A 25,509-nucleotide genomic window follows, 5' to 3' on the forward strand; every position below is an offset into this window, starting at 1 on the left:
GAACATCGGGTTAAATAATAAAGAAGTTAAATTCTTAACACGTTCTATTGTGAACGTAACTTTATCCGAATTATAAGCCTTACATTTGAGTTACATCCCCTTATGTGGAAAAAAATTAAATCAAATAAAAGTATTCTTTTTTTGTTGTAAAATACAATCATAACTTTGATAAAACATGACATTTGCACATTTTATTAAAGATCTGACTGATAACTTTCTGTTATTTGCCTATAGCGATTTATCATAATGGGTATCATAAAACGTTTCGTTTGAATGATTTTTCGAACGTTATAAAACTTTGATTTAGAAAGTTACATAAAAATTATTTTTTCTGTTTTTTTTTATCATTCTTAGGAACTCAAGATATTCTGTATCATCATGATCATAAGAAATTGGTTGAGTTTGAGTTCGATCAAGTAATGGGGTCGATATTGTTGACCTCGGAATAAAAAAATCTTTTAAATTATAGATCCGTGTTTTTTTCTTAAATGTCGGAATCCATTAATAGCATATCAAGCTTATAGTCATATTTATAAAAAAAAACAGTTACAGATTTAGTTGAAGAGAGTTAAAATTGAGCGTTTTTGGCGGAAGTTATGTTCCTATAAAATTTTCTTAATGCTGTCAACTGCTCTTTGTTGTTATGCCTGATCAATTCATAAAATATTTAATATATAGTTGTCTATTACCCTGAATATTTATGCTGCTGTGTCTCTCCGTGTAAGTAGGTTTAAACTTCGAACATCGTTTACATGTTATACAGTTATATACAAGTTATGTAATACAAACATGAACATAGTAAAGTTAAATCATTACCTTGTGATTTGTCAGAAAATAATAATAATGTTAAAGAAAGTTGAACAAAATTAAATGTATCTCCCATCTCAATGTCGTCTGTCATTTTCCTGTACAAGGAAGTCAACGATTACCTTTTCTCAATCATAAATCAACAGCCATGACATAAATTTAAAACTATGATTCATGATTAAGTTAGTCATTCATGATTTGTTTTAAAATGCAAATTTCGGGTTTTTTTGTTCACTAGCCTAAAAGCATTGCATGGGGTAGCATTTGCATTGTTTAATGTATCCCGAAAAGTCTAGCACAACAATTCAACTGTAAGTTTTCGTTCGTTCCTTTGCTGTCTCCATAAGGTTCCAAACGACCCTGACTATCTCTTAACATATAAAGGCATCCACACACACACTTTCTTTTATTTATATGTTTTACACTTCTTTTTTACCTCAGCGTTAACCGTCTTCATTCATGTCTCTTGTGTAACACTTGATGAACACTTGACCTTTGATCTAAAAACTTGAAAGTGAATTGAGCTCTGGAATTTTATAAAGGTTAAGTATATGCAAAGTTAAGATAAAATATGTTAAACTATGTCGAGTCTAGAACATTAACAAGGATATCAAATAAATTCCAAATGTTACCTTGACCTTTGTCTTTGAAAATCAATAGGACTCTAGATTTTATAAGGACTAAGAATGAAACAAGTAAGGCCAAATTCCTGTCAACAAAGGTGTTAAGAATGGAAAGACGGACCGAGGGTATAGTTACAAGAATCCCTCGAACTTTGTTGGCTAGAAGATAGAACCCATTTGAATTGGAAATGCAGACATGTTATTTTACACGAAGGAACTGGGGCTCAAATGGTCTATTGAATTACTTTAAAGAAAGTCCATTATAGTGTATAAGATTGTAGCTACGGGAAACAATGTCAACTGAAGGAAAGTTTGTTCAATGTAGTTTTAACTACTTAAAATCAAATTATTAGAAAATTTTTACATTCTTTCCAAAGACTTATGATTATGGTATATAGCATCAAAAATCGTGGGCACCATTTTCCAGTCTCATAACAAATGAGTGTGTTCAATTGTTTCCTGTTGACTAATATTTATCTATTGATTTGCTGTGTTTACTACAAGTGTGTATATTCAAGTTAAATATAACGTCAATCACTGATTAAGAGGCTGCTGGTGTGTTACATGTACATACATAATATTACCATCGTGTAAAATAGGCAAGTCTGTCGGATAACTCTCACCAAATATTTAGCTATACCATACGTAGCAAAACGTGAATTTTTTGACGTATCGAATTCACCACGTAAATATACCAACAACGCAAATTTTTTTTTAATATTGAAGAAATGATCGGAATGTTAACCTCGATATCTATAATAGTATACTGAAGACTTTATGCGAAACATGTGAGGCTATATTGAAACGACTGCGTGGACCTCTCAGACATGATAATCTAAACAGTGAGATTATTTAAGATATACTAGGTCAATATAAAAATCTGCAGTAGTTCAAAAGACGTAGATGAATTCATCATAATCAAATATTATCTGTTTTTTTATTTCATTGAAGTTTGTGATTTATGCGATTTTCGCCAGTTGAAAAATGTAAAAATTATGTTTAACGTTGACAGTTGTGCTGGTGACCTTTTAAATATACTGCTGATACAATATAGATTAGGAATATGTGACGGTTAACAAATAGGTAACCATTTTCGAATATCATACCAGCAAGAACTATATGTATAATTTATAAATTACTTTTTGGAATAATATTAAAGAATAACATTGTTTCTTTGTGTTTAACAAAAATACAATCATGGTTGCCTTCCCAAATTTTACTGATATAGTTCGTTTTTCCCAAGGAATACACTATTTTCGTCTTTCTGAATATTTCAATAACCACATGAACCCTAGCAGATTCCATTACAGTTGCTAAATAAAGTTATATATGATAAAATAAATTTTACTGGGAAGCTAAGCGTTAGATCGACTGGGTATGGAACAATTAGTTATAAATGTCACAGAACGTCTTCGAAGTTATTTCGATATCATTTCAGATGTAAAAAAAAAGGAACTGCTGAAATATAACAATGTTCTTTTTATAATCATTATTACAACCGTAAGGGAGTTTATAAATCGAAGTATGGTCATGCAGTTTGTTTTATTTTACTTTTGACAAACGAGGAATGCTTTTACAGAAAAAAAATCTTTGTATTATGCATGGTTTAATCAGCCCTTTTTTATGGTACTAATTCTTAAAAAATATATATTCATTTATTTATTGTTGTTTTTGAACACCATTTTCAATACTCATCTAATAACGTTTTTCTTTGTAAACAACAAAAATGAAAAATACCGAATTCCGCAGAAAGGAGTTAAATTGTCCGTCTTAGTAAAGTAAGATCAGAGCCAATAAGACCGTTAAGAACAGGGTTTCAACTAACAACCACAGTTTTGACAGGTTAGTGATTAAAAAATTTCGGAGAATGATTTCATTTTGAAGAACATATAAGAGATTGTACATTCATACAGCAGGCAGGGTAATAATAAAAAGAAATATATATTGTTGAAATTCTGTCAATTAACGTTTGAAAGTGATATATCATGCTTTATCAAATGTTTTCATAAAAAAAAAAACATATGGAAATATCTTTTGTAGACGAAACACTCGTCTGGCGTAAATACAAAATTTAATCTGGTATCTATAATGAGTTCATCTACGACGGTTTAAATTCGTTATTAGTAGATTATATGTATTTGATGTCTTTCAATAACTTCGTGATAATTTCAAAATCCATGATACATGTAATATTTAACGTATACCATTTTAGTGACACTTTTTTCAAATGTCATTTTCACACTTCAGTGATGAAAATATTCATATATTTAAAAAAAAAGGTGGGTCTTGAATAGTGGATCTTAGAATAAGTTATTTCTCATTTTTAAAAGATTGAAATACGTGTTAATGTGAATGGTATCCTGACGGATAAGATTCGTAATTTGAAAGATATTTTTCGCATACTGAGTATTTAATGTTAATCATGCACTGCATATATTTAGTGTTTTGCTATATTATAATCATCCTCTGTTGTTTGACCAAAGGCATGGTCGTATGTCTCATCGGCCATATTATTCTGTCTACTATGAGTAGCACTGTCATACACAGTATCTACACCTCTACTATATATACCCTGCGGATAATCAGAGCCGTCATGTTGACCTGAAACGTCATACTGATCTTCATTAAATGCATAGTTGTCTTTTTCCAATGTTGGTGTATTTTTATCATATTTAGAATTATTTATTGGTTTAGCCATTTCGTAGTTATATGCATTTACAGGATTTACAGGACATCCCCCGTCAGAAGGTTCAAGAGCTGTAGAATAGATAGTTGAATTAGAATATGGTCTTAATATTTGTCCGCTGACTCTGGTTTCGGAGTTCGATTCTAGGTCGTTGTCTGTTTTGCCTTCATTCGTTTCTTTATGATTAATGTTTCTTAATTCAAAATTTGTTGACATTTCAGAATTCCGTTTGGCAGGCATTGCTGTATTCTGATTTCCAATATAATCATCATTTTTATCGTGACAGTTAGCTATTGTATGTTTGTCATCTCTGCTTTTTCTGCAATAAAAAAAGAAATGTTTGTATCAAGACTGATTTGATTTTAACATAATATATGAATCTTATGGACACGAGACACACGTTTTTTGGTATTATTGATTAGTTTGATATTTTGAATGATATTTTCCTCCCTCACTTATTTAGCTCATTTTGTATAATATAGTATTGAAATAACTAAAAACAAAATTTTATGAAGGTGGAAATTTCTGACTAAATATGATTCATAATTCTTTGTCCTGAAATTTATCCAATAATTAGTAATTTTCTGGTAAACAAACCAAACCTATTGACAAAAGAATACTTTCTGAAAGTGAGTACCATACTCATTGTCGAATAGTTTACAAGTTATATGTCTCCAATATGATTTGGTCAAATAAAGTAGAACAGCTATATCATTTTTTTGTTTATTTCATTTTTGATGAACAATTACAATTATCGAGATAATCAATGAAGTGAACATATGTATTACTGTTTTTCTTTTATCAATTCGAGGAGATATGAAATGCTTACAACTTTTAAGTGTATGAAAAGAAATACCTTCTAACAAACCACATATACACTACGACGACTCCAACAATTATAATTAGTCCAACTGTAACACCGACAGCAACACCTACATAATATGACATAAATATAAAGCACATCAACAAACACAAGAGAATTATAACGTCGATACATTTTGCGATCCAAATTGCTTAAATAAGGTTGGCTTATAGTGTGCGTTGGTAAAGTTGATGGCTAGTCTAAAAACAAGGGTAGTATACTGCTGTTCGAAACTCATAAATCGATAAAAAAGAATCCGGGTTACAAACTTAAACTGAGGAAAATGCATAAATATAAGAGGAGAATAACGATACGACATTAAATGACAACATGCACACAGAAACGAACTAAGTATTATACAAAATCCGATTACAATAACAAATATAACATCAATACTAAATACATGAATTTGGGATAGAAAAAATTCGTGACACGTCTTATAGTACTCAAATATAAGAAGAAACAAACGACACAGCAGAAACACAACGTAAAAATGGAACACACACAGAAACAAACTATAATACAACAATTGCCATATTCCTGACTTGTACAAGACATTATTTAAAGACAAAATGGTGAGTTAAACCTGGTTTTGTGGAATGCCCAACATCCCACTTTAATGGCAATGTTAAATACTAGTATAACATTAAAATGCCAACATAACATTATAGGACTACAACACAAATAAATAGGAGAACATATTGGACAAAGAAACACACAAATAATAGCTAACAAAAGGTACCAGGTTTAAAAATAAATACGTCAAAAGTGCGTTTTGTCCACACAACTAACTAGTGACGCCCAGATACAAAAGTTTGAAAGCCAATACAAGTACAAAGTTGGCCAGCACTGTGGACAAACAGTTTTAAAAAGTTGTGCCCAATACGGCTAAGGTGTCTGCTTGGGATAAGAACATCCTATTTATTTAAAATAATTTAAACTTTTGCAAACATAAAATTTTATACAATGACTATATAATAAATATACATGATAAAACTGAAGAATTAACTAATTTAAAAAAAAACGGATACATTACATAAACCAACATAATTCGACACAAAAAAAGGGACTGTGACACTTTTACAGTGTAGATACATTGAAATGAACTATATACAAGATAATATAATTTCTTTCTTATTTAAAGCTGCACAGAATATGTTTATATACAATTGATAATTTTGAAGATTTAAACCCGCCCACAAGAAAGCCTTGCCGATGCATACCTTCTATATTACTTTCAGCCTGCAATGGGAGTACAGTAGGAATTGCTGAAAAGACAGATTGAAAGTTAATAGTCTTTAATCAATAATTGGTTTTATTTCTGTATATACCACTTGAATACAGATGTGTCGAAGAAACAAAAAATCATTCTAAAAATCCAAACGTAAAACCAGAATATTTCAAATATTACAACAATACGAAAAAAAGAACTATGATTTACATTTTGTTAGATTTATCATTTTTTAAGATTATGTCTCATACTCGCTGTTGGAGATGACATGCTTCAATCATATATTTTCTGCGTTCGGGCATATTTTAAGTATGTCTCATACTCGCTGTTTGAGACGACGTGGTTCAGAATTTATATATCCCGCATATGGGCATTTGTAGCACTTTCTTATATATTTATGTCTATTTGTGCTGAGTTGTCTGTATACTTCGTGTGTGGTTTGAATTCTATATTTTCGATACACTTCCAATGCATGGAATTTGTCAGTATAGTGGGGTAACTCGTTGTTTGTCTACAGGACTTTTGTTTGGTTTTCATGTGTGTTAACTTTTTGGTCTTAATTATACTAAAGTTATTTTACTGCTATATGTAAAAGTTGCGATAAAAAGATCAGCTACTTCATTTATTTGATTTTAAATTCAGAATTTAAAGCAAATATATGTGTACAGGATGGTTTTGTTCTGGGGCACAGTTTTGATTCATTGAAGAAAAAAAACGACAGGGTTCAAAAATACAAACCATAACACTTTTATGAATACAATCCCTTTTAATATGTTTGTCATGGTTAGTAAAATTCATATAATAACACAATTACAAACATCCATTTCAATTGAATATTCTCGAAGTTGTCTATAAATATATCTTTTTTTTAAGAAATTTACCTTTAAAAATAGGAACGAAAAAAAATAAAGTCCCTTTTTGTGACGCTAAGTTCAATATTTTTATTATTTAACTTTTTGCTATACTTGCATCGCCTGCCATGAAAATTTCACAGTCGAGAATATATAACACAATCGGCAAAATTACAGATAACTTAAAGACGAAGGTTTAATACTATCGTTAGTGAGTTTTTGTGTGAGAAGTATTTCACTAAATGGAGTCCTCATAGTGTTAATATGCACGAGCGTAACGTATCAATTGAAATATGATAACTTGGAGTAACTGTAGAATGGAAAGATGACATTTAGAAAGAAAAATCACCAATTTTACCAAAGATTCTATTTTGAATCTTGGTCAATATCACTCGATTGTTAAAATTTGGATACTTGAATATACTTTTATCTGCCGGCAAAATTAATAAACTTTGCAATGTGATTTGTCTTTTTGTCTTCGAGAAGGTTTTGTTTGAATCATATTCACTTGAGTATAAAAATAATCGCCTAGTAAGCATTTAACAATTAGTGCCCATAAGAACATCGTCTGTCTAATATATAAATTAACTTACAAAAAAATCAACAAATGAGTTGTTTATCAAACAATTCATTATTCTTCGCTGTAGTTTTCGTCGAAAATCAGTACTGCTTTTATTCAGACATTTTTCTTAGATTAAAAATTGATCGATGATTTTATTGTAGATCCTTAAAGTATTTAGGAACCCAAATCTATTTGCACCACTGGTGAAATATACCTTATCACAATAATTTGAAACGCCATCTTTTAATGAAAATTGAGAAAAATATGGAATTCTAGAGGACATTTTTTGAGAACTGAAATTAAGTTAAACACTAAATATTAGCATCATTCAAACTCACCTTTTATACAAGTGAATACGATATTATAACACTTTGGTATTCTGAAACATTCATCCCTTGCACAGACCGATTGATTCCAAATCAGTGGTTCGCACTTTCTTTTTCCGTTGCAGGATGTATTTACTTTCTTGTCAATGAAGTCTATGCAACTGTAATTCAAATTGTGTTCGCAAAGCAAGAAATACGGCATCAATTCAACTGACTTAATTTCAATTTTTCTGTGTTCACCTCCACAACTAACTGAATCCAATTCAAATGGACAAACGTTTTGAGGATTCTTTGGATTGCGGTCCTTTTCACTTGCACCTGAAAAGAACAAGAATATTTTTGTGTAGACCATTAGTCAGATTCAAGTTGCAATCTCAAATATATTGTGTGACATCAAGAAAATACTTCGAACACAGATATTTACAGGTATATGAAATAATAAAAACATTTTATAAATTTTGAGCGTCTAAATAATATTTTGTTAAGTACAGTTTATTATTGCATATGATATAAAACAGGAATGTTAACAAAATCGACACTGTTTTCATTTATTTTATATTTTGAATATTGTTTTGGAAAATTAGGCTCACCATGCAGGAACAAACACATTGATATGTGAATTGAATATATCTTGAAAAGTGAAATGTTTTTTTATGAATTTCCCTCTATTATGTTCAAACACGTATCTTCACAATATAATAAAAGTATTTACGTACGATAACAGTTGTAATTTATCAAAAGTTTCCAAGTTTTGTCAGCAACTGAATTTGACATATTCATCTGTTTGTCCGTTAATACACACGAGTTTTGGCCAATACAAGATTCGTATGACGTTGAGTCCAGGACAACCTTGGTTTCTATATATGCGTCATCCATGAGACTACAAGCATCTTGTACGGCATGGAATGTAATGTTAATATCGTCTATTGAACTTCCAACTGTACAGTTGAGCTCGGTTTCAGAATTTCCACATAGTAATCTTTCAAAGGATAATCCTTCAAGTGAAATAAAATCATATTTGTACTTTATGCTTTTAATTCTCTATACATTCGGTTGTAATTGTCTTGTGTTATTTTGAAAATATTTGTTTATAAAAAACGACTGAAAATCGTTAATATTTAGGTTCATAGATTCGTAGGGATTCACAAAAATTCCTTCTTCCTTTCATTTCGTGTTAAAATTACTATCAAAAAGATTTGAGAAAATGATTTAGCATATTAGAATTAAAAGCATCGATAAGAAACCTCTCTTATTGTCGCTTTATAATAAAATTATCTGAGTGAAACTCGTTTTGAGTAGAAAGTAAAAACACAAACAATGAAACATACCGAGCTCCACGCACAGAAAATCAAAACGGAAAGTCGCTAATCAAAAAGCAAAATTAAATGAAAAAAATGTACAAAATATGGATTGAACCTGGTTTTATAGCGCTTAACCTGTCACCTGTACGACAGGTGCATCAAAAGCCATTATATTTACAACGATGCGTGAAAATAAATGGTCCGAATACACAGTTATTTCGCAGTGCATTTCTTTTAGACAATAAATGAAAATTAAAAAAAAAGCCCACCTGCGCTTTCTCAGTAATAGTTTTACAGTTTGTTGTACTACTTTTGGGACAAACAAATTATATTAAAATTATAGAAACCTTCATCAGCTCTAACTTACAGCATGGTACTTGTTACCTGAGGCATAAAACATGGAGAAATAAATTTGGAAAGGGGTATAAAAAAATTAGCAAATAACACACTGTCCACCCTAAGGACTATGTCAGTGGACAGCGAAAATCAAAGGACGATAACTGTGTACTCGGACTAAATATAGTAGGCATGTTTCTAATGCCTGACTACCAAAAATATTTGTAGTTGTTTCTGTAGTGCATTTGTATTAGAGAAAGGCTGTATACTATCTGAACGTTTCCATTTTAGATTAGCCAGTGAACTAAACGTCATGGCATTCTCTTATGAACTACCAATACTTCATATTTTTCTAATCTATTAAGATCCGTACCTTAATTGTACAAGTTAGGATTTACTAATACAGTCATGTCTTGTTATAGGCATATTCAAATTATAGATTAGAATAGAACTGGGATTGTTCTTCCTATCTGCCATCTAATTTTAGTTTCAATTATCTATAAATCTTAGAGTTTATACACTCATTCGATGGTTTGATAAACAACTAAATCGCACAATCATTCGCAAGAATTTTGAAATGTACATGTATTTATTGTGAATTACTTAAATAATTTGTTCAAATATTTTAGTTTGTGAGAGAAGAATTCAAACTGCAATTCAGTTAACTGTTTCAGCCATTGCTATTGTGATACCACAAAGGTTACTGAATAAGTAAAACCAATTTGCACTTAATGTGGACAAAGAAATTTTTTATGAAGAAATCAAGTAAATATTGTATACATTCTTGCAAGCATGGCAATATATCCTAAAAGGTATAACATCGAAATGAGTCAGCGTTTTGTGAATTACTTCTCGAAGATATATTATTGTCAATAGTAAACAAAGGTACCAGGATTATAAAATTATTGTTATCATTTATGGAAACTTGTACTTGTATCCATTCAATTCTACACAATTGATATTTATCATTCAATGCTACACGATTGATATTTATAGGACGGGATTTTGCATGAATCTAATATTTTCCCGCTTCATTCAAAAGAATTGTAGTTGAATAATCCGGTTATCAAACACATTTGTTTACAGAAAAACTATAAAGTGTGTATAACAGTAAAATGATATCTTTACAATTACCAAGAAATGAGCAGATGCAGTACTGAAATATTTTGATGAGTTAATTTTAAGGTGGCCTTTGGTGGCGCTGCTTGGAATTTTAGCAGGTTACAATAAATACATGTGCCATTCATACAAAAAAATGGATAACAATATAAACTATTGACGAATATAAGAAAGGAAAGGGCTAATAACTTGCACATTATATTAACATTTTGAACTGGTAGGTGATAACGTAATTCTGATTGAACATCATATAATGATTCTTGCAGATGCCTTGCATTTGCATATTTTGTTTCAACCCTTAAATATAGTTGTAACGTCGTAACCGATAAACTTCATCACTTCCTTTATATCTTTATTAAGTTCAATTTTTTGTTTTATTTGCTGATTGAAGTAATTGTGAGGCAAAAAGAACAAATATAAAAAAGAAGATGTGGTATGATTGCCAATAAGACAACTGTCCACAAGAGACCAAGATGACACAGACATTAACAACCGTAGGTCACCGTACGGCCATCATTCATGAGCAAAGCCCATACCGCAAAGTCAGCTATTAAAGGCCCCTATAAGACAATATAGAACAATTCAAACCAGAAAACTAACGGCATTATTTATGTAAAAAAATTAACAAAAACAAATATGTAACACAGAAACAAATGACAACCACTAATTTACAGGCTCCTTAATCAGGACACGCACATACATAAATAATGTGGCGAGGTTAAACATGTTAGCGGACAGTGTTATAACAGTACAACATAAGAACGAACTATAAAAATCGGTTGAAAAAGGCTCATCAGATGGACAAAAATACAAGTGGACGTGTCCGGGTACTTATACATCCCGACACAAAAAAAATTATATCTGAGAGTACTCGCAGTTATCTAACAACTAGTTCAAAGCCATTTACAACTAATAAAAAATCATGCATTTAAGACTAAACTAGCAATCCGTTCACATCCAATTGATTTAGTGTAAAGACATCATAAACAGCTAAAGAAAAAAATGACATTGTACAATGCCAAGTTACAGGTATCGATAGATTGTAGATTCATGAGTGTGTATATGTAAATAACATAAAAGTCACATTTAGTTAGCTTTTAATTTACCGATAACAAAATCAATATTTATACCAATAAAAGCAATATTCAATGATCTTATTACATAGTTGAACAGGTAACCTTTTAGAATAAGTTTATTTAAAGGAGCGACAAGTTTGCATGGATCATTTCTAAATTTCCGGGCTTGTTTAACCACATTTCCGTAAAAATGAGGATGTGCTATCCCGTTTGAAATAGGTTTTCTAGAGGTACAACCAAACTTCAAATCCATATATTTATATCTTTGGAAAAATTGAGTAAAGGTTTTAAATTAACAATAAGGAACGAAAAATCGTCTCATTTTGTCGGAAATTTTAGTGTGGAGTTTCCCGTTTAAAACCGAAATAATCTAAATCCAGGAAAGGACAGTTATTACCGAATAAATTTGATTTATTTAAAGTTTGTTCCTTGTGGTAAACTTCAGCAGTATATTAATAAAAATCTGGATAATTTAACGAACAAATATCAAAATAACGGGAGGTATTGTTGATATATCAATTAAATGCAATTTCGACGAGTCTTTACTGAGTTTAGTCATAAACTGTAACAGTACAAAAACAAGTTTATCGAAGGGGTGTAACAAGGGATACCTACAACCCTCTGATAAACATGGTTATCTAAACGTGCATATATATTATCAAGGAGAAAATTAACAGCTTCAATCATCTCATCACACATCCAGTTAGTATAACTAGCATATTTACCTTTCTCATTAGAGAAGAAGGCTTTAAATGAGTTCCAGCAAATATATAAGGTTGTGCCATTAGTAATCATACCACATCATCTTTTCTATATATCAATACTGTTCAATGCAGCCTTTGAAAATAAACAAATCTTTATATATACAAACTGTAGATTCGTTTTTTTAAAGTGATTATCATTTAAAGAACAAACTTCCGTCTATGACCCTATATATGTGTATGAAGATTTTCATTTGAATTCATAATTAATTTAAAAGAAACGCATAAATAAAATTCTTACCGTATGATGTGTTTGCAAATGATAATACTGCAAGAAACAGTCTAAAAAATACAAACGTAATATTTCCCATATTTCAACAGCGTAATATACCTTTTCCTTTACAAGGAAGTTACGGTTTACCTATTCAGGTCATAAAAATAATACTATAGTAGTAAAATAAACAAAATTATAAATCCACCAATCATGCAATAAACGTTGTAAAAAACTTGAAAGAGATATTATATATTTGGTAATATATATAGTGCATTCTCGACCTTTACAATAAACCCGTAATGTATTACTATTTTTTGGGGTCAACACCGGAGCAATCTTGGAAACTAAACACATAAACAAAATGCATTGAAATACAACAAGACACGACTTATTATAAATATTGTATATGGGTTTTTTTTTTACAAACAATGGGTCGATGCTAATAGTGGTTTAGACATTCTAAAATTAATGAATGCATGATCAAAGAATTATCGCGTTTACATGTATAATAATGGTAAGCATGGTTAGCATAAGTATTGTATCGGACCTAAGTATACGTAAACTGGGTTATTTTCTTTCTTTCCAGATACTAATATGTACTTCTTTATTTTTAATATGCTAAATTTTTGTAAACATGCTTTTTGATTTACCAAATGCATGTTCCCAGATAAAATACAAATGATGATGCACTCAAATGGCAAGCGATGCATGCACAACATGATCTACTCATTCTGTTGACGCTCATTACCTTGCGTCGTTTAGAGTTCATCCGATTCCTACAGTATGTGTGTGTTGCCTTAATTTTTTTCTTAATCTTTAAAATATTTGTGATATTTGAACATGGTCGTCATTATGTGTTGATTTCCGTTAAATAACATCAGTTTTACGATTCACATCGGATATTTTCGGAGCGTCGTAACAAATAACCATGTCCTGTTTTACCAAATGTGACCTACCAAATTAATTTTATAACGAATTGTATATTTACATGAGTAACACAAAATGTGCTACATGCGAATCCGGATTTGTTTATCCTTGCAATTATTTGACTGATACCATCCTGGTTTGAGGTGATGGTCAGGTTGCTCAGTCTTTTATTTTAAATATTGTGTATTTTTGTGAACTGTTGTGTGTCATTTTGGTCTATATCCCTTTTTGATTTTTACTTTGGCATTGACAGTTTATTCAACTTTTGAGTTCGAATGTCCATTTGTAATCTTTTGTCTCACTTTGTGATTCTTAAAGGAGGAGAAATACTCTACTAATTTAACACTTATTTAATACTAATCTATCATATGAACTCTTAAAAATGTTAAAATATCTCTTTAATAGTACTGATCTACTGATTAACATTCCTATTATGACTGTAAGTTTAACAATTTCAGATGAAATAATTCAATCTTTCATATTTTGTAGCACACTAAACAACCATACTTGATTTTGGAAATCTCAAAAATAAAAACCAGAAGTTGTTACAGCTTACAAACAATACACAGAAAATATATCATGAGCTAAACAAGAACCTCAAGCAACCTGGTATGCTACTGTTCTGTGGAAGAAAACGTATATCTTGTGCGATTGTGTGGCACCCGTAGTACATATTAGTTATTATCCGCATTCGTAATCAAAGTAGGACAGTATAACGGATTGTGTGGCTACGACAATTAAAAAAAGACATCACAAAAAGAAATGCAGACACACCCATGAATAAAACGGAATGTAAAGAAATGATACATGACTGTGTGCATTATGTATATACAACTCGTTTAAAACCAACCCAGCAATGTTAGATCTGTAAATTTTCTTACGTAAATATTTTGTTCTTCCCTCGCCGGGATTCGAACCCATGCTACTGAGGTATCGTGACACCAAATGTATATATACATACATTGATGTATGTCTGATTAATGACATAGAAAAAACAAGGTGTGATATAAGTTCCATCCAAGTCCCATGTTGCTTTGTGAAGAAGGGCAATCTTAATCATATAGAGTTCTCAATGATGTCCTGCTGATTATCAGGGAAACATTTCCCCCGAAACCTCTACTTAGTCTTTATTGAATGCACCATTTTCATTTCGGACTCATTTTCTTAATTATCCATTTCATTTTCATTATTATGGTTTGCCAGAATTTGTTTGTTCTTCGATTCCAGTTCCAATGTTTGATTCTACTTGATTGACTGTTTGGTCATCACTTGCGTGTTTAGATTTATTGTTTTGGGTTACTGGACACGAAATAATCTACCACCTAATGTGTTGTTTGTTTCGACTGTAATTTCATCGCATATAGATTCTAACATGATGAACATGTTAAACCACTGTCAGAATTGCTCGTAATGCCTTAGTTTCAGAGATATTAGCCAACAACTGAATTTTACCACTATATTATAGTTTTAGCCATGTTTACCATTTTGTTTGGCAATCGGGGTCATCGGACACTGTTTTAAAACTACATACCCCAACGATGATTGTAGCCAATTTTGGTTAAATTAACATTTATAGAAATGAAGGGAAATACCACCTGAAGTGGTCAATTGACAATTTTGGTCATGTTTGACTTATTTGTAGATCTTACTTTTGTAAACGATTTTGCTGCTTACACTTCATTTCTATTTATTAAAATATTCAAAATAATAAGTGATAGTAAGTGTTTACAGGCGATGCGATATTGAGTCACTAAATTTCCTATTGATTAAGAATAAGAAATGTACAATTGTTAGGTGAAGGTAATTTAACTTAGAATGCAAACAGTCTCCCAAAAATTAATTGAAACTATTTATGTCATAAACAGCATGATCATATTTCCAATGTCTTAAAATTGTTTTGTTCATTCACACAAACGGAAATACATAAAACTATACATTTTAAAGTTTTAAAGATATATCATTGTGTAAACATAATATAAGTGATTTATTCTGACATATTGAATATATCAACCCGAAAATATAAAAGAAACTGACAATGTCATCGCAAAAATAAACGAATGAATCTATAATACTAAAATAACGAGGTCCAATTTGTCAGCCGTCATCACGTAAAAACGATGAATCAAAGAATTCAACTTTATATATAACTAATATAGTACAATGCTGTTGATTAAAAATTACACCACTCCAGATACTTTTGTTTTCCACATAATTAATATTGCCAATATCTAAGAAGTTCCGGGTCGAATCGGATACCTATACCAATAGTAAATTCACCTGTTACCTGTCATACCTTATCTGTACGTTCCGCATCTGACAGGCGCACCAACGAACGCTGTATTTAGGATTTTACTATATACACGGGTCGTAATCACAGGGTTGACACTACTAAATTCAATCATTGTCACATTGTTCCCGATTGTAGTATGTTTATCAGTATGACTTTCTAAGATGACAATACAAATACTAAGCAATAAAAATCTGGACTTAAAATAAGGCGTATAGGTACAGTTATACATGTTATTCTCGTGGGATTTTTTCTGATGCTCGGTCCGTTTCTGTGTGTGTTACATTTTAGTGTTATGTCATTGATCTCCTCTTATATCTGATGCGTTTCCCTCGGTTTTGGTTTGTTACCCCGATTTTGGTTTTTTTCCATGGATTTATGAATTTTGAACAGCAGTATACTACTGTTGCCTTTATTTATAGTAATTAAGTTTATAACACATTAATGACTGATTTACCCCTATTTTTGACATTTTTACCTATTATATCAAAAGAGAAGATGCGGTATGATTGCCAATGAGACACGTCTTCACAAGATACAAAAATGACACAGAAATTAACAACTATAGGTCACCGTACGGCATTCAACAATTAGCAAAGCCCATACCGCATAGTCAGCTATAAAAGGCCCCAATAAGAGAATGTAAAACAATTCAAACGAGAAAACTAACGGCCTCATTTATGTAGAAAAAATGAACAAACAAAAAATATGTAATACATAAACAAACGACAACCACTGAATTATAGGTTTCTGACTGTGGACAGGCATATACGCACATAATGTGGCGGGGTTAAACATGTTAGCGGGATCCCAATCCTCCCCCTTACCTGGGACAGTGGTTTGACAGTACAACATAAGAACGAACTATAATCAAAGCGCTGTAAGCACTGTAGGCAGTTAACCAAAAACCAAGGCAAACATAATTATGAAAACTGTGGCAATGTTGCTTCAACTTTTTTTAAAGATTTAAAAGAACAAACATTAAACATTCATATATAATTGTACATTTATGTTCATTTAATGAATTAATCATTAAGGCAAATAATTCATATTTAATCAAGGTTTTCAATAGCAACGCACATGACCACGAATGGACATGAGTCTTTCATGAGTCAACAGTGGTACAAATTTTCCATGATTGCAGTTCTTCTAGTTGATCGTAATTGTTCGTACAACTGTATTAGTTGACTGATAGTAGTTCAAGATGACTTTAGTCAAGCTTGTAAAAGTATGAATGGCCTTGCTTCCCTGGAAAGAAAACTGAGTTTGTGTTGTACAGTATAAAAGTTATGAGACACAAATCAGACAAATGTTTACTACTACAGGGATCAATGGTGAGGTCTGACTGACCTGTCCATAGTAAATGTAAATGACTCCCACCTTCACCCCAAGTCCATGATGTCTAAGTTTGGAATAAAATGACAGGTGTTAGGGTCTAGCAAGGTGATATGCATATGTGACGCATATGAGATTGACCTTGTATGTCATTCAATCTTTTTTGAAATGACAAACAGTAATGAATATGGTTTAATCGTTGGTATCTCAATCTTTAACAAGTTCTCAAAACACACATAAGAGGGTGTTGGGTGGCCCTAGGGACTACCCCTATTTTTCATTTGATTTTTAATATTGTCCCATATATGAATATATGGTTTATGGGTGGGGATAATGGCCGTTATCAAGTTTTCAAACAGGAGGGGTGGGGGACCCCAGTGACTTCTCCTATATTTCATTCCATTTGTTATATTGTCCAAAACATGAATATATATGGTTGAGGTGTGGGGATCTCATCTGTTTCTAAGTTATCAAACAAGAGTGGGTAGGGTGACCCTAAGGACTCTCCCTATATTAGATTTGGTTCGTTCTCATACATGAATATATATGGTTTAATTTAAAGGTGGGGATCTCGACTGTTTTCCAATTTCTCAATCAGGTGACTGGAGGGACTACCCCTATATTTCATTTAATTTAGAGTTGGTGATCCCAACTGTTTCAAAGTTCTTCAACATGAGGGGTCGGGTGACAACAGGGACTTCCCCTATATTTCATTTGATTTGTTATATAGTCTTATACATGAGTATATATGGTTAAGGGGTGATGATCTCGAATGTTTCCAAGTTCTCAAACAGAAGGGTGTACAGTGACCATAGGGACCCCCTTATAATTCATTTGATTTGTAATATTGCCCCTTACATAAATCTTGATCTTGACCGTAACCAAGTTTTTGTCATTTTTGTCTCTTGTGGATAGTTGTCTCATTGGCAATCATACCACATCTTATTTTATATATGAAAGTCCTAACTTCCAGCTATTTAAACTGACCTATCAAAATTGAGAAGAAAAAAATACCCCTTGAAATTGCAGTAATATGTTCAACTTGAAAAGCATTTAACATGCATTACCAACATTTATCACTGAAAAAAAAATTATACTGTTACCAGGAACATATATATTGTTAGATAAACTGTTCCCAGCTGTCACAATGTATTGGATTTTCACATTAAAATTGGTGTTCAAAGTATTTTCTGCTTTTTCTTTCTTTTACATATGTCTTTTGGTTTTCAATTCTAGTGTTTATATTTATTTACCATGCATAGATGCATAGATGTATTTTGTCACCTTCTTCTTCTTTATGTAAATCCCTCCAGCGTTTGAGCACACAGCTGTGTTCCCTTAACGGATTAGTTTAATCACCTGTCTGGATTTTTTAGTAGCCAAATCCGGGATTACCCTTATCCGCTTCCGGAATCGGATCCGATATTGTAATCTCGTGGCAGCCATTATGGTTTCAATGTTGTTTTTGACAGAGAGTGAGAAACGATTTACACATTATTTATCGGCGATTTCATGTATAAAGCTAGCGGTTGAACAGATTGAACATCGCTGTCATGAATAGTAATGATGAAAATAAGTTTGAGATCGTTTATTAGGAAACTTTGGTAAAAATGTTTGCAAAGTTATTTTTTTATATTCTTTCAAGATCCGTCGGGCATGTCGTGCGTAGCTAGTAACCAAGTAGAAAGTCTGACTGCAAAAGTGGAAGGTTGCAGACCTCGGACCACCTCTAATTTGAACCCCTGCGTCTAAATTGAAAAGATACAAAAATTTCGTCTTCTTTCAAATTCAAAATTGCCGCCAAGAGCGTGATCAGTTGAACTTATATACGTAGTTAACTACGTATTGACGACAAACAATATTCCTACGACTTTTGCAATTTGGGAAATCTTAACTACTTGTCTTTATAGATTTTCGGCGATTAGATATTTCATACATTTGTTCTTTGACATCTTAGCCAAAAGCTCAGGGGATAATAAACTACATAAGGATTCCTAATGTGCTCTACTTCCTATGTGCGACTTCAAAACTTTTGGGAAAATCGACGATCATTTAAGGTTTTTCTGGTCAAATTTTTTATAATCCAGAATGAAAAGTATAAAAAAAACTGTCCAATAAGTTACAAATAATATAGTAGCCAGCTAGATGATAACAATGGCACGTATTTCAGCATTTATTGGGTAGCACACAAATCCAGGGTGCTCGCATAAGGCAGCTTAACTGCCTAAAAATCAGTTGAAAAAGGCTTGTCTGTTTGTTTTGTGCACGCATCGTTGCCAATACAACGGAATTCGATGCGATTGTCATACAAGTGAGAGGTTTGAATTAGTTACGAAATAAGTGCTCCATTCCCCTATTCTATGTGTTGTTACTGATGCATAATACACTGTTTTTATGATGAATATATTTCATTATTCAAAGTTGAGGAAATGTTTTCAAAAATTAAATGATTTTTATAAGGGTACACCATGGAAACTATTTTCAATTATGATATAGCTTTTACTTACTTTTAAGATTTGACACTAAATTTTCAACATAAATGTTTGTTTACTTTTGCATTACATGCTTACAGGTAACATTGCTAAGGGAGAAACTATTGCAACTGCTGAAATCTTGAGAAAGATAACTCTTACCATACCAATTTTTTTGGGGTTACACCATTGACTTCAAAAATGAGACTTTTCCTTTTGGTGATTTTTTTTATTATTAAACCAACATGCACCTCCAAAATCATTAAAAAATGTTTGTTTGTATCAAAAGGCAATAAAAAGTGAAAAATCCTAATAACAAATGTATATTACTAACAGTTCAATTTCAGGGTTTATAGTAAAAAATAACAGTTGATTTTTATATCCAAGGGTTTAAGAAAACATTACGGATGTTTTATATAACATTTCATACTGTAAACTGTATATAGTGTATCACAAAACATTCATAGATGCATGATTTAGTCTTAGATGCATGATTTTTTTAATTAGTTATCAGTGGACTTGAACTAGCTGTCAGATAACTGTGAGTACTCTCAGATCCTTCCTAGTGTCTTTTTGTTGTCGGGATGTACAAGTACCCGGCCACGTCCGCTGGTATTTTTGTCCATCTGATGAGTTAAGCCTTTTTCAACAGATTTTTATAGTTCGTTCATATGTTGTACTGTTATACCACTGTCTCATATTAGGGGGGGTTAAGATCCCGCTAACATGTTTAACCCCGCCACATTATTTATGTATGTGCTTGTCCCAAGTCAGGGGCCTGTAATTCAGTGGTTTTCGTTTGTTTTTGTGTTACATATTTGCCTTTCGTTAATTTTTTCATTTAAATAAGGCCGTTTGTTTTCTCGTTTGAATTTTTTTACATTGTCATTTCGGGGCCGTTTATAGCCGACTATGCGGTATGGGCTTTGCTCATTGTTGAAGGCCGTGCGGTAACCTATATTTGTGTCATTTTGGTCTCTTGTGGACAGTTGTCTCATTTTCAATCATACCACATCTTCTTTTTTATATCTTACATATGCAAGTGTTAAGTTGATACATTTTGATATATATTCATGTCTTTTGACTTAAACATACCAAATAACATAGTTTTGCATCTTTTGTTTATAATGACCCATGTAAGAATATAGATTTTTGTAGCCCATGGATTAAAGTCATAAAACTTTGCTCAGTACTCGGAGCACAAAAATCAAGCTCGAAACATGAAATCCAGCATTTTGATTGGTTGATTTTGGAGTACGAGTACAAAAAAACTGACTGGAAGGTTTTATGACTTCAAGGCCCGGCATTTAATGTTGCAGTTGTAGATACATCATGTACCAAAACAGGTTGCGGGACTAAATGGTTACATCAGTTTTTGGAGATATTCGACCCTGCTTATGATGAAATAAAATGCAGAGAAAGTCATACACCTTTCAAATTTGGTAATGGTTAAACAGTACATTTTTATCAGTCTGTGACGTTACCTGCCACAAATGGGTCTTTAAAATGTTACATAGAAACAGAAGAAGTTGACTGCGAATTACCTCTATTATTGAGCAACGGTTCTTTGAAAATAGTTCAAACAGTTATTGATTTCCATAATAATAAAGTGACAATTATCGGAAAACCAGTTGATCTTAATTTCACCTCAAATGGTCATTATTGCATAAACATCAAAGACAGAAGAACTGGGCAGACCGATTATGTTGTGAGTGAGGAGGAAATCCTGAAGGAAGATTCTGGATTCTCTAAGAAAAGAGGGATATTATATCAAGACTGCATGCACAATTTGGTCATGCCTCATCTGAAAAGTTGTTATCTCTATTGAACAGTGCAGGCCCAGTTTACCCAGATACAAAGGCAATAGTGAATGATGTTTGCTCAAAGTATATTGTCTGTTTTAAGTACAACGTCCGAAGCCAAAGCCAATAGTGGGATTTCCCATGCAAATGAATTTAACCAACTACTATTTGCACATAATTGATTTGTTTAACCGTTTGAGTGAATCAGCAATTATCAGGAGAAAAGACTCACAGTTAGTAGTTGACAAATTTATGCAGATATGGGTTAGTGTACATGGTGCTCCTGAATCATACACTGACAATGGTGGGGAATTCAACTGTCAAATTTTTCGCAGATCGACATAATGCAACTCTAACTGAAACAGTTAACAAAATCAGAGAAAGCTCAAATCTATCTTGTGAAACTGCAATTAGCTGGGCTGTGAATGTCAAAAATAGTCTTGTAAATGTGTATGGGTATAGTCATTATCAAATTGTGTTTGGTAGAAATCCTAACATGCCATCAACACTAGTCAATAAACCTACAGCTCTTGAAGGAGAAACAATGAGTAAAACTATGGGAAAACACATAGTTGGTCTTTACGATTTGTAGCATCAGAAGCCTCAGGGAAAATTAGACGTGCCCTTCGGAAGCAGGTTCGTCCTTCAGGTGAGAAATTCAACAATGGAGATAAAATATACTTCTCAGAGACAATCACTGGACAGAATCTGGTACAGTTATTGGACAGGACAATGTTTTTGTGATTATAAGATATAGAGGAACTTATGTAAGAGTACATGAATGTAGGATTTTAAGAGATGTTCATGAACAAAAAGATCAGAGAAACAAACAACTGGAAAAGAGGGTAACATTTAAAGAATGTCTAAAACATCCAAACTTTAACAAAAATAAGGCCGAGCATGAAGTCCTTTATTATGATAGTGATGAAAAGGAAGACTCCCACGTCAACAATCAGTTAGACAATGAACATGGTGAACGTGACGATGAAGTAGCAGGACATGAATCTGAACTAGGAAATCAGACAGGTGACTAGGTGATCCTGCGAATCAAGGGCATGAATCTTATGAGGAAAGTCGATCAGGAGGTGACCCTGAGCTTGATAAGATAATGATAATCATGAAGATATTCCAGTGAGAGAACAGAGTAAGGAGCAAGCAACTTCTGTAGTACACATTTAAAGTGTTGATTTAACGTGTAATAAAGCATTACTTTTAAAAAAGGAACAAAAAATGAACATTAAAATGCTAGGTGATGATACTCCACGAGAAGGAGTTGTTCTGAGTAGATCTAGTAAATAAACTCATCAAAGACACCAGGACTAAATTTAGTATTAGCGCCAGACGCGCGTTTCGTCTACAAAAGACTCATCAGTGACGCTCAAATCCAAAAAATTTAAAAGGGCCAAATAAAAAGAATTGGTACAATGTAGAACATGTAGAATATAGGAAACCTGAAGACCTTAGAGGTAACAAGTTGTCAATAGACCTAAGTACAGTTAATGAATTGCAAGTTGTAAAGTCTGACACAGATCAGGATACAGTGGATGACGGAGAATCAGAAGAAGCATTCTTCAATGCGATTGACTTGTGATGCTCGTAAAGCTGAACTTGAAAATTGGAAGAGACATTATGTTTATCAAGAAGTTGAAGACTATGGTCAGTTATGTGTATCCACTAGATTGGAATATATACTATAAAAGAAGCTGATAATAAAATACAAAAGAGAAGCAAGACTCCTTGCAAAAGGTTTTGAAGAAGATTATTTGGATGAAATACAGATAACTCTCCTACATGTGACAAACAATCTCTTATACTAATTTTTTCAATCGTAATGCATTAGAAATGGTCTAGCAAGTCAGACATTAAAACTGCCTTTCTGCAAGGAGAGAAAATGCAAAGAAAAATTCACCTTTGTCCACCTAAACAAGCTTATTATGCTATTGGAAAAATCTGGCTTTAAGAGAAATTGTGTGTATGGTCTTGCAGATGCTTCTTTGAAATGGTATGAAAAGGTTAAGAAAACCATAAATAAATGTGGAGGTACTGAATCTGAATTTGATCCAGCAGTATTTTACTGGTATAATTCAAATGGTCTGGCTGGTGTATTTTTGATGTTTTTTTGGTGGGCAGGAACCAATTTGTTTGCAACTGAGGTTATCTTAAAAATAAGAGATAAATTCAGTGTCGGAAAAGAAGCTTAAGAATCGTTCATATATTTAGGACTGGGTCCAAGTCATGCGGATGATAAAATTATACTGAGTCAGACAGATGATGTCGAAGTGTTAAAGACAGTCTAAATTGATAGAAAAGGGCCCAATGATTCTTAGCTTTCATCGGTTGAACAAACTGTTCTTAGATAAAAAGTTGGACAACTGTTGTGGCTTGCAAAACAAACTCGTCCTGATACTGCGTTTGACCACGCCTTAGCATCAAAGTTAAAAACAAGTACTATTGAAGACTTTAACAGTGTGAACAAGCTTTTAAGGAAAGTTAGAATCGATCCAGTTTCTCTTCGTTTTAAGGAACTTGGAGAAAATGTAGAACTTTTTTTATATACTGATGCTTCTTTTGGTAATCTTCCTGATGGGGGAAGTCAAGGAGAATTTGTGCATATGGTACTGGGAGAAATTGGGAAAATCAATCCAGTTACATGGCAATCCAAGAAAATTAGAAGGGTTGTTAGAAGTACACTAGCTAGCAAAGCTTTAGCTTTAGCCGATGGAGTTGATTGAGCTACATCACTAGCTAATTTGTATAATGAACGAACTAGTTTTCAATAAATGTACTTCAGAAGAAGGTATTACAGTTAGATATGTAATTGAAAACAAAGACCTTTTTTAGGCTGTTCATTCAAAGAAAAATGTATCTAAAAAGAGACTGAGACTAGAAATAAGTTGCATGAAGAAGATGATCCAAAAAGGAGAGCTAACCATTCATTTCATTGAAACAAATGAGCAGATAGCTAATGTATGGACCAAGCTAGTGCAAGTGCACAGAACCTTTTATATTGTTTTGAAACTTGACCGGTTATGACCCTTTTCATTAAGTAGCTTCACATTGATTATGTGACGCTTATGCGTATCTGGTGCAGGAAAATTGGTACAGTTAATGTTATGAAAAATAAGTGATTTATATATTCGACAACTGTAGTTGAAAAAACAGGAACAGAGATTAGTTATAATGTGATTAGCAAACTTTATTTTTCATTTCATAAACTTTACATCTACTTAAGAAAGAGAAAGGATCAGATTGTTAACTATTTAGTTTTAATAGTAGTTTAGTTATAATAGTTTTGCCTTTATAGGCTTTAGTTCTATTTTTATGTATCTTTGTATTTACAAAAACTTGGTGGGTTAAGATTAAAGCTGTATAAAGAACACTTCAGTCATTTATAGCGTTCCTGATGAAGGTAAATCCAGTAAAGGGCTTCAGATGCAAGTGATTATCAAACGTGTTGTTTTCAATTTTTTATAGCCTATTAACAGTTTGGGCAAACATGTTTACACATGTGTCTGTCCCAAGTTGGGAGCACGCAACTCAGTGGAAGTTGTTTGCAATATCATTTTGGATACTTGTTATTTCCTTAAATCAAACAGTTAGTTTTCTGGATTTAATTGTTTTAAACTTTTCATGTTGAGGCATGTTAAAGCTTACTATAAAGACAGGGCTTTTGTCATCTCTTAAGGATGTATGGTAACATATAGCTAATAACTTTTACATCAATTTGACTCTGGTTGAAAGTTGACTAATTGATAATCATACCACATCTCCTTATTTTTATATTTTAAAAGTGAAATAGTAAAATAAAAATTAAAGTTTTCTCTGAGGGCATCTCTATTAATTTAAATGTTTGTTTTCAATAACAAAGCAATTGTTATAATCAAGTGTTAACCTTGCTAGTACAGATAATAAACCAGAAAAACAAACAATGA

General features: G+C 32.2%; 1 protein-coding gene across 1 annotated transcript; it reads right to left on the reverse strand.

Annotated features, from left to right (window-relative positions):
• Positions 1-2,894: 2,894 nt before the first annotated feature.
• LOC134724631 (uncharacterized) lies at positions 2,895-8,248 on the reverse strand. Its single transcript, XM_063587772.1, has 4 exons — positions 7,961-8,248; positions 6,202-6,246; positions 4,973-5,048; positions 2,895-4,435 (listed from the first exon to the last, which is right to left on the reverse strand). The coding sequence occupies exons 1-4, from the start codon at positions 8,148-8,150 to the stop codon at positions 3,868-3,870; spliced, it is 879 nt and encodes a 292-aa protein (XP_063443842.1). The 5' UTR covers positions 8,151-8,248; the 3' UTR covers positions 2,895-3,867.
• Positions 8,249-25,509: the final 17,261 nt, after the last annotated feature.

This window comes from Mytilus trossulus, chromosome 7 (genome assembly GCF_036588685.1).
Source record: "Mytilus trossulus isolate FHL-02 chromosome 7, PNRI_Mtr1.1.1.hap1, whole genome shotgun sequence".
Classification (NCBI taxonomy): Eukaryota; Metazoa; Mollusca; class Bivalvia; order Mytilida; family Mytilidae; genus Mytilus; species Mytilus trossulus.

Excerpts from the sequence above, each read along its gene's own strand:
- LOC134724631 (XM_063587772.1), bottom strand. The coding sequence starts at position 8,150 with ATGCCGTATTTCTTGCTTTGCGAACACAATTTGAATTACAGTTGCATA. Across the intron at positions 6,247-7,960 it reads CGTATTCACTTGTATAAAAG|CAATTCCTACTGTACTCCCA; the intron begins GTGAGTTTGAAT and ends CTGTCTTTTCAG. Across the intron at positions 5,049-6,201 it reads GGCTGAAAGTAATATAGAAG|GTGTTGCTGTCGGTGTTACA; the intron begins GTATGCATCGGC and ends CATATTATGTAG.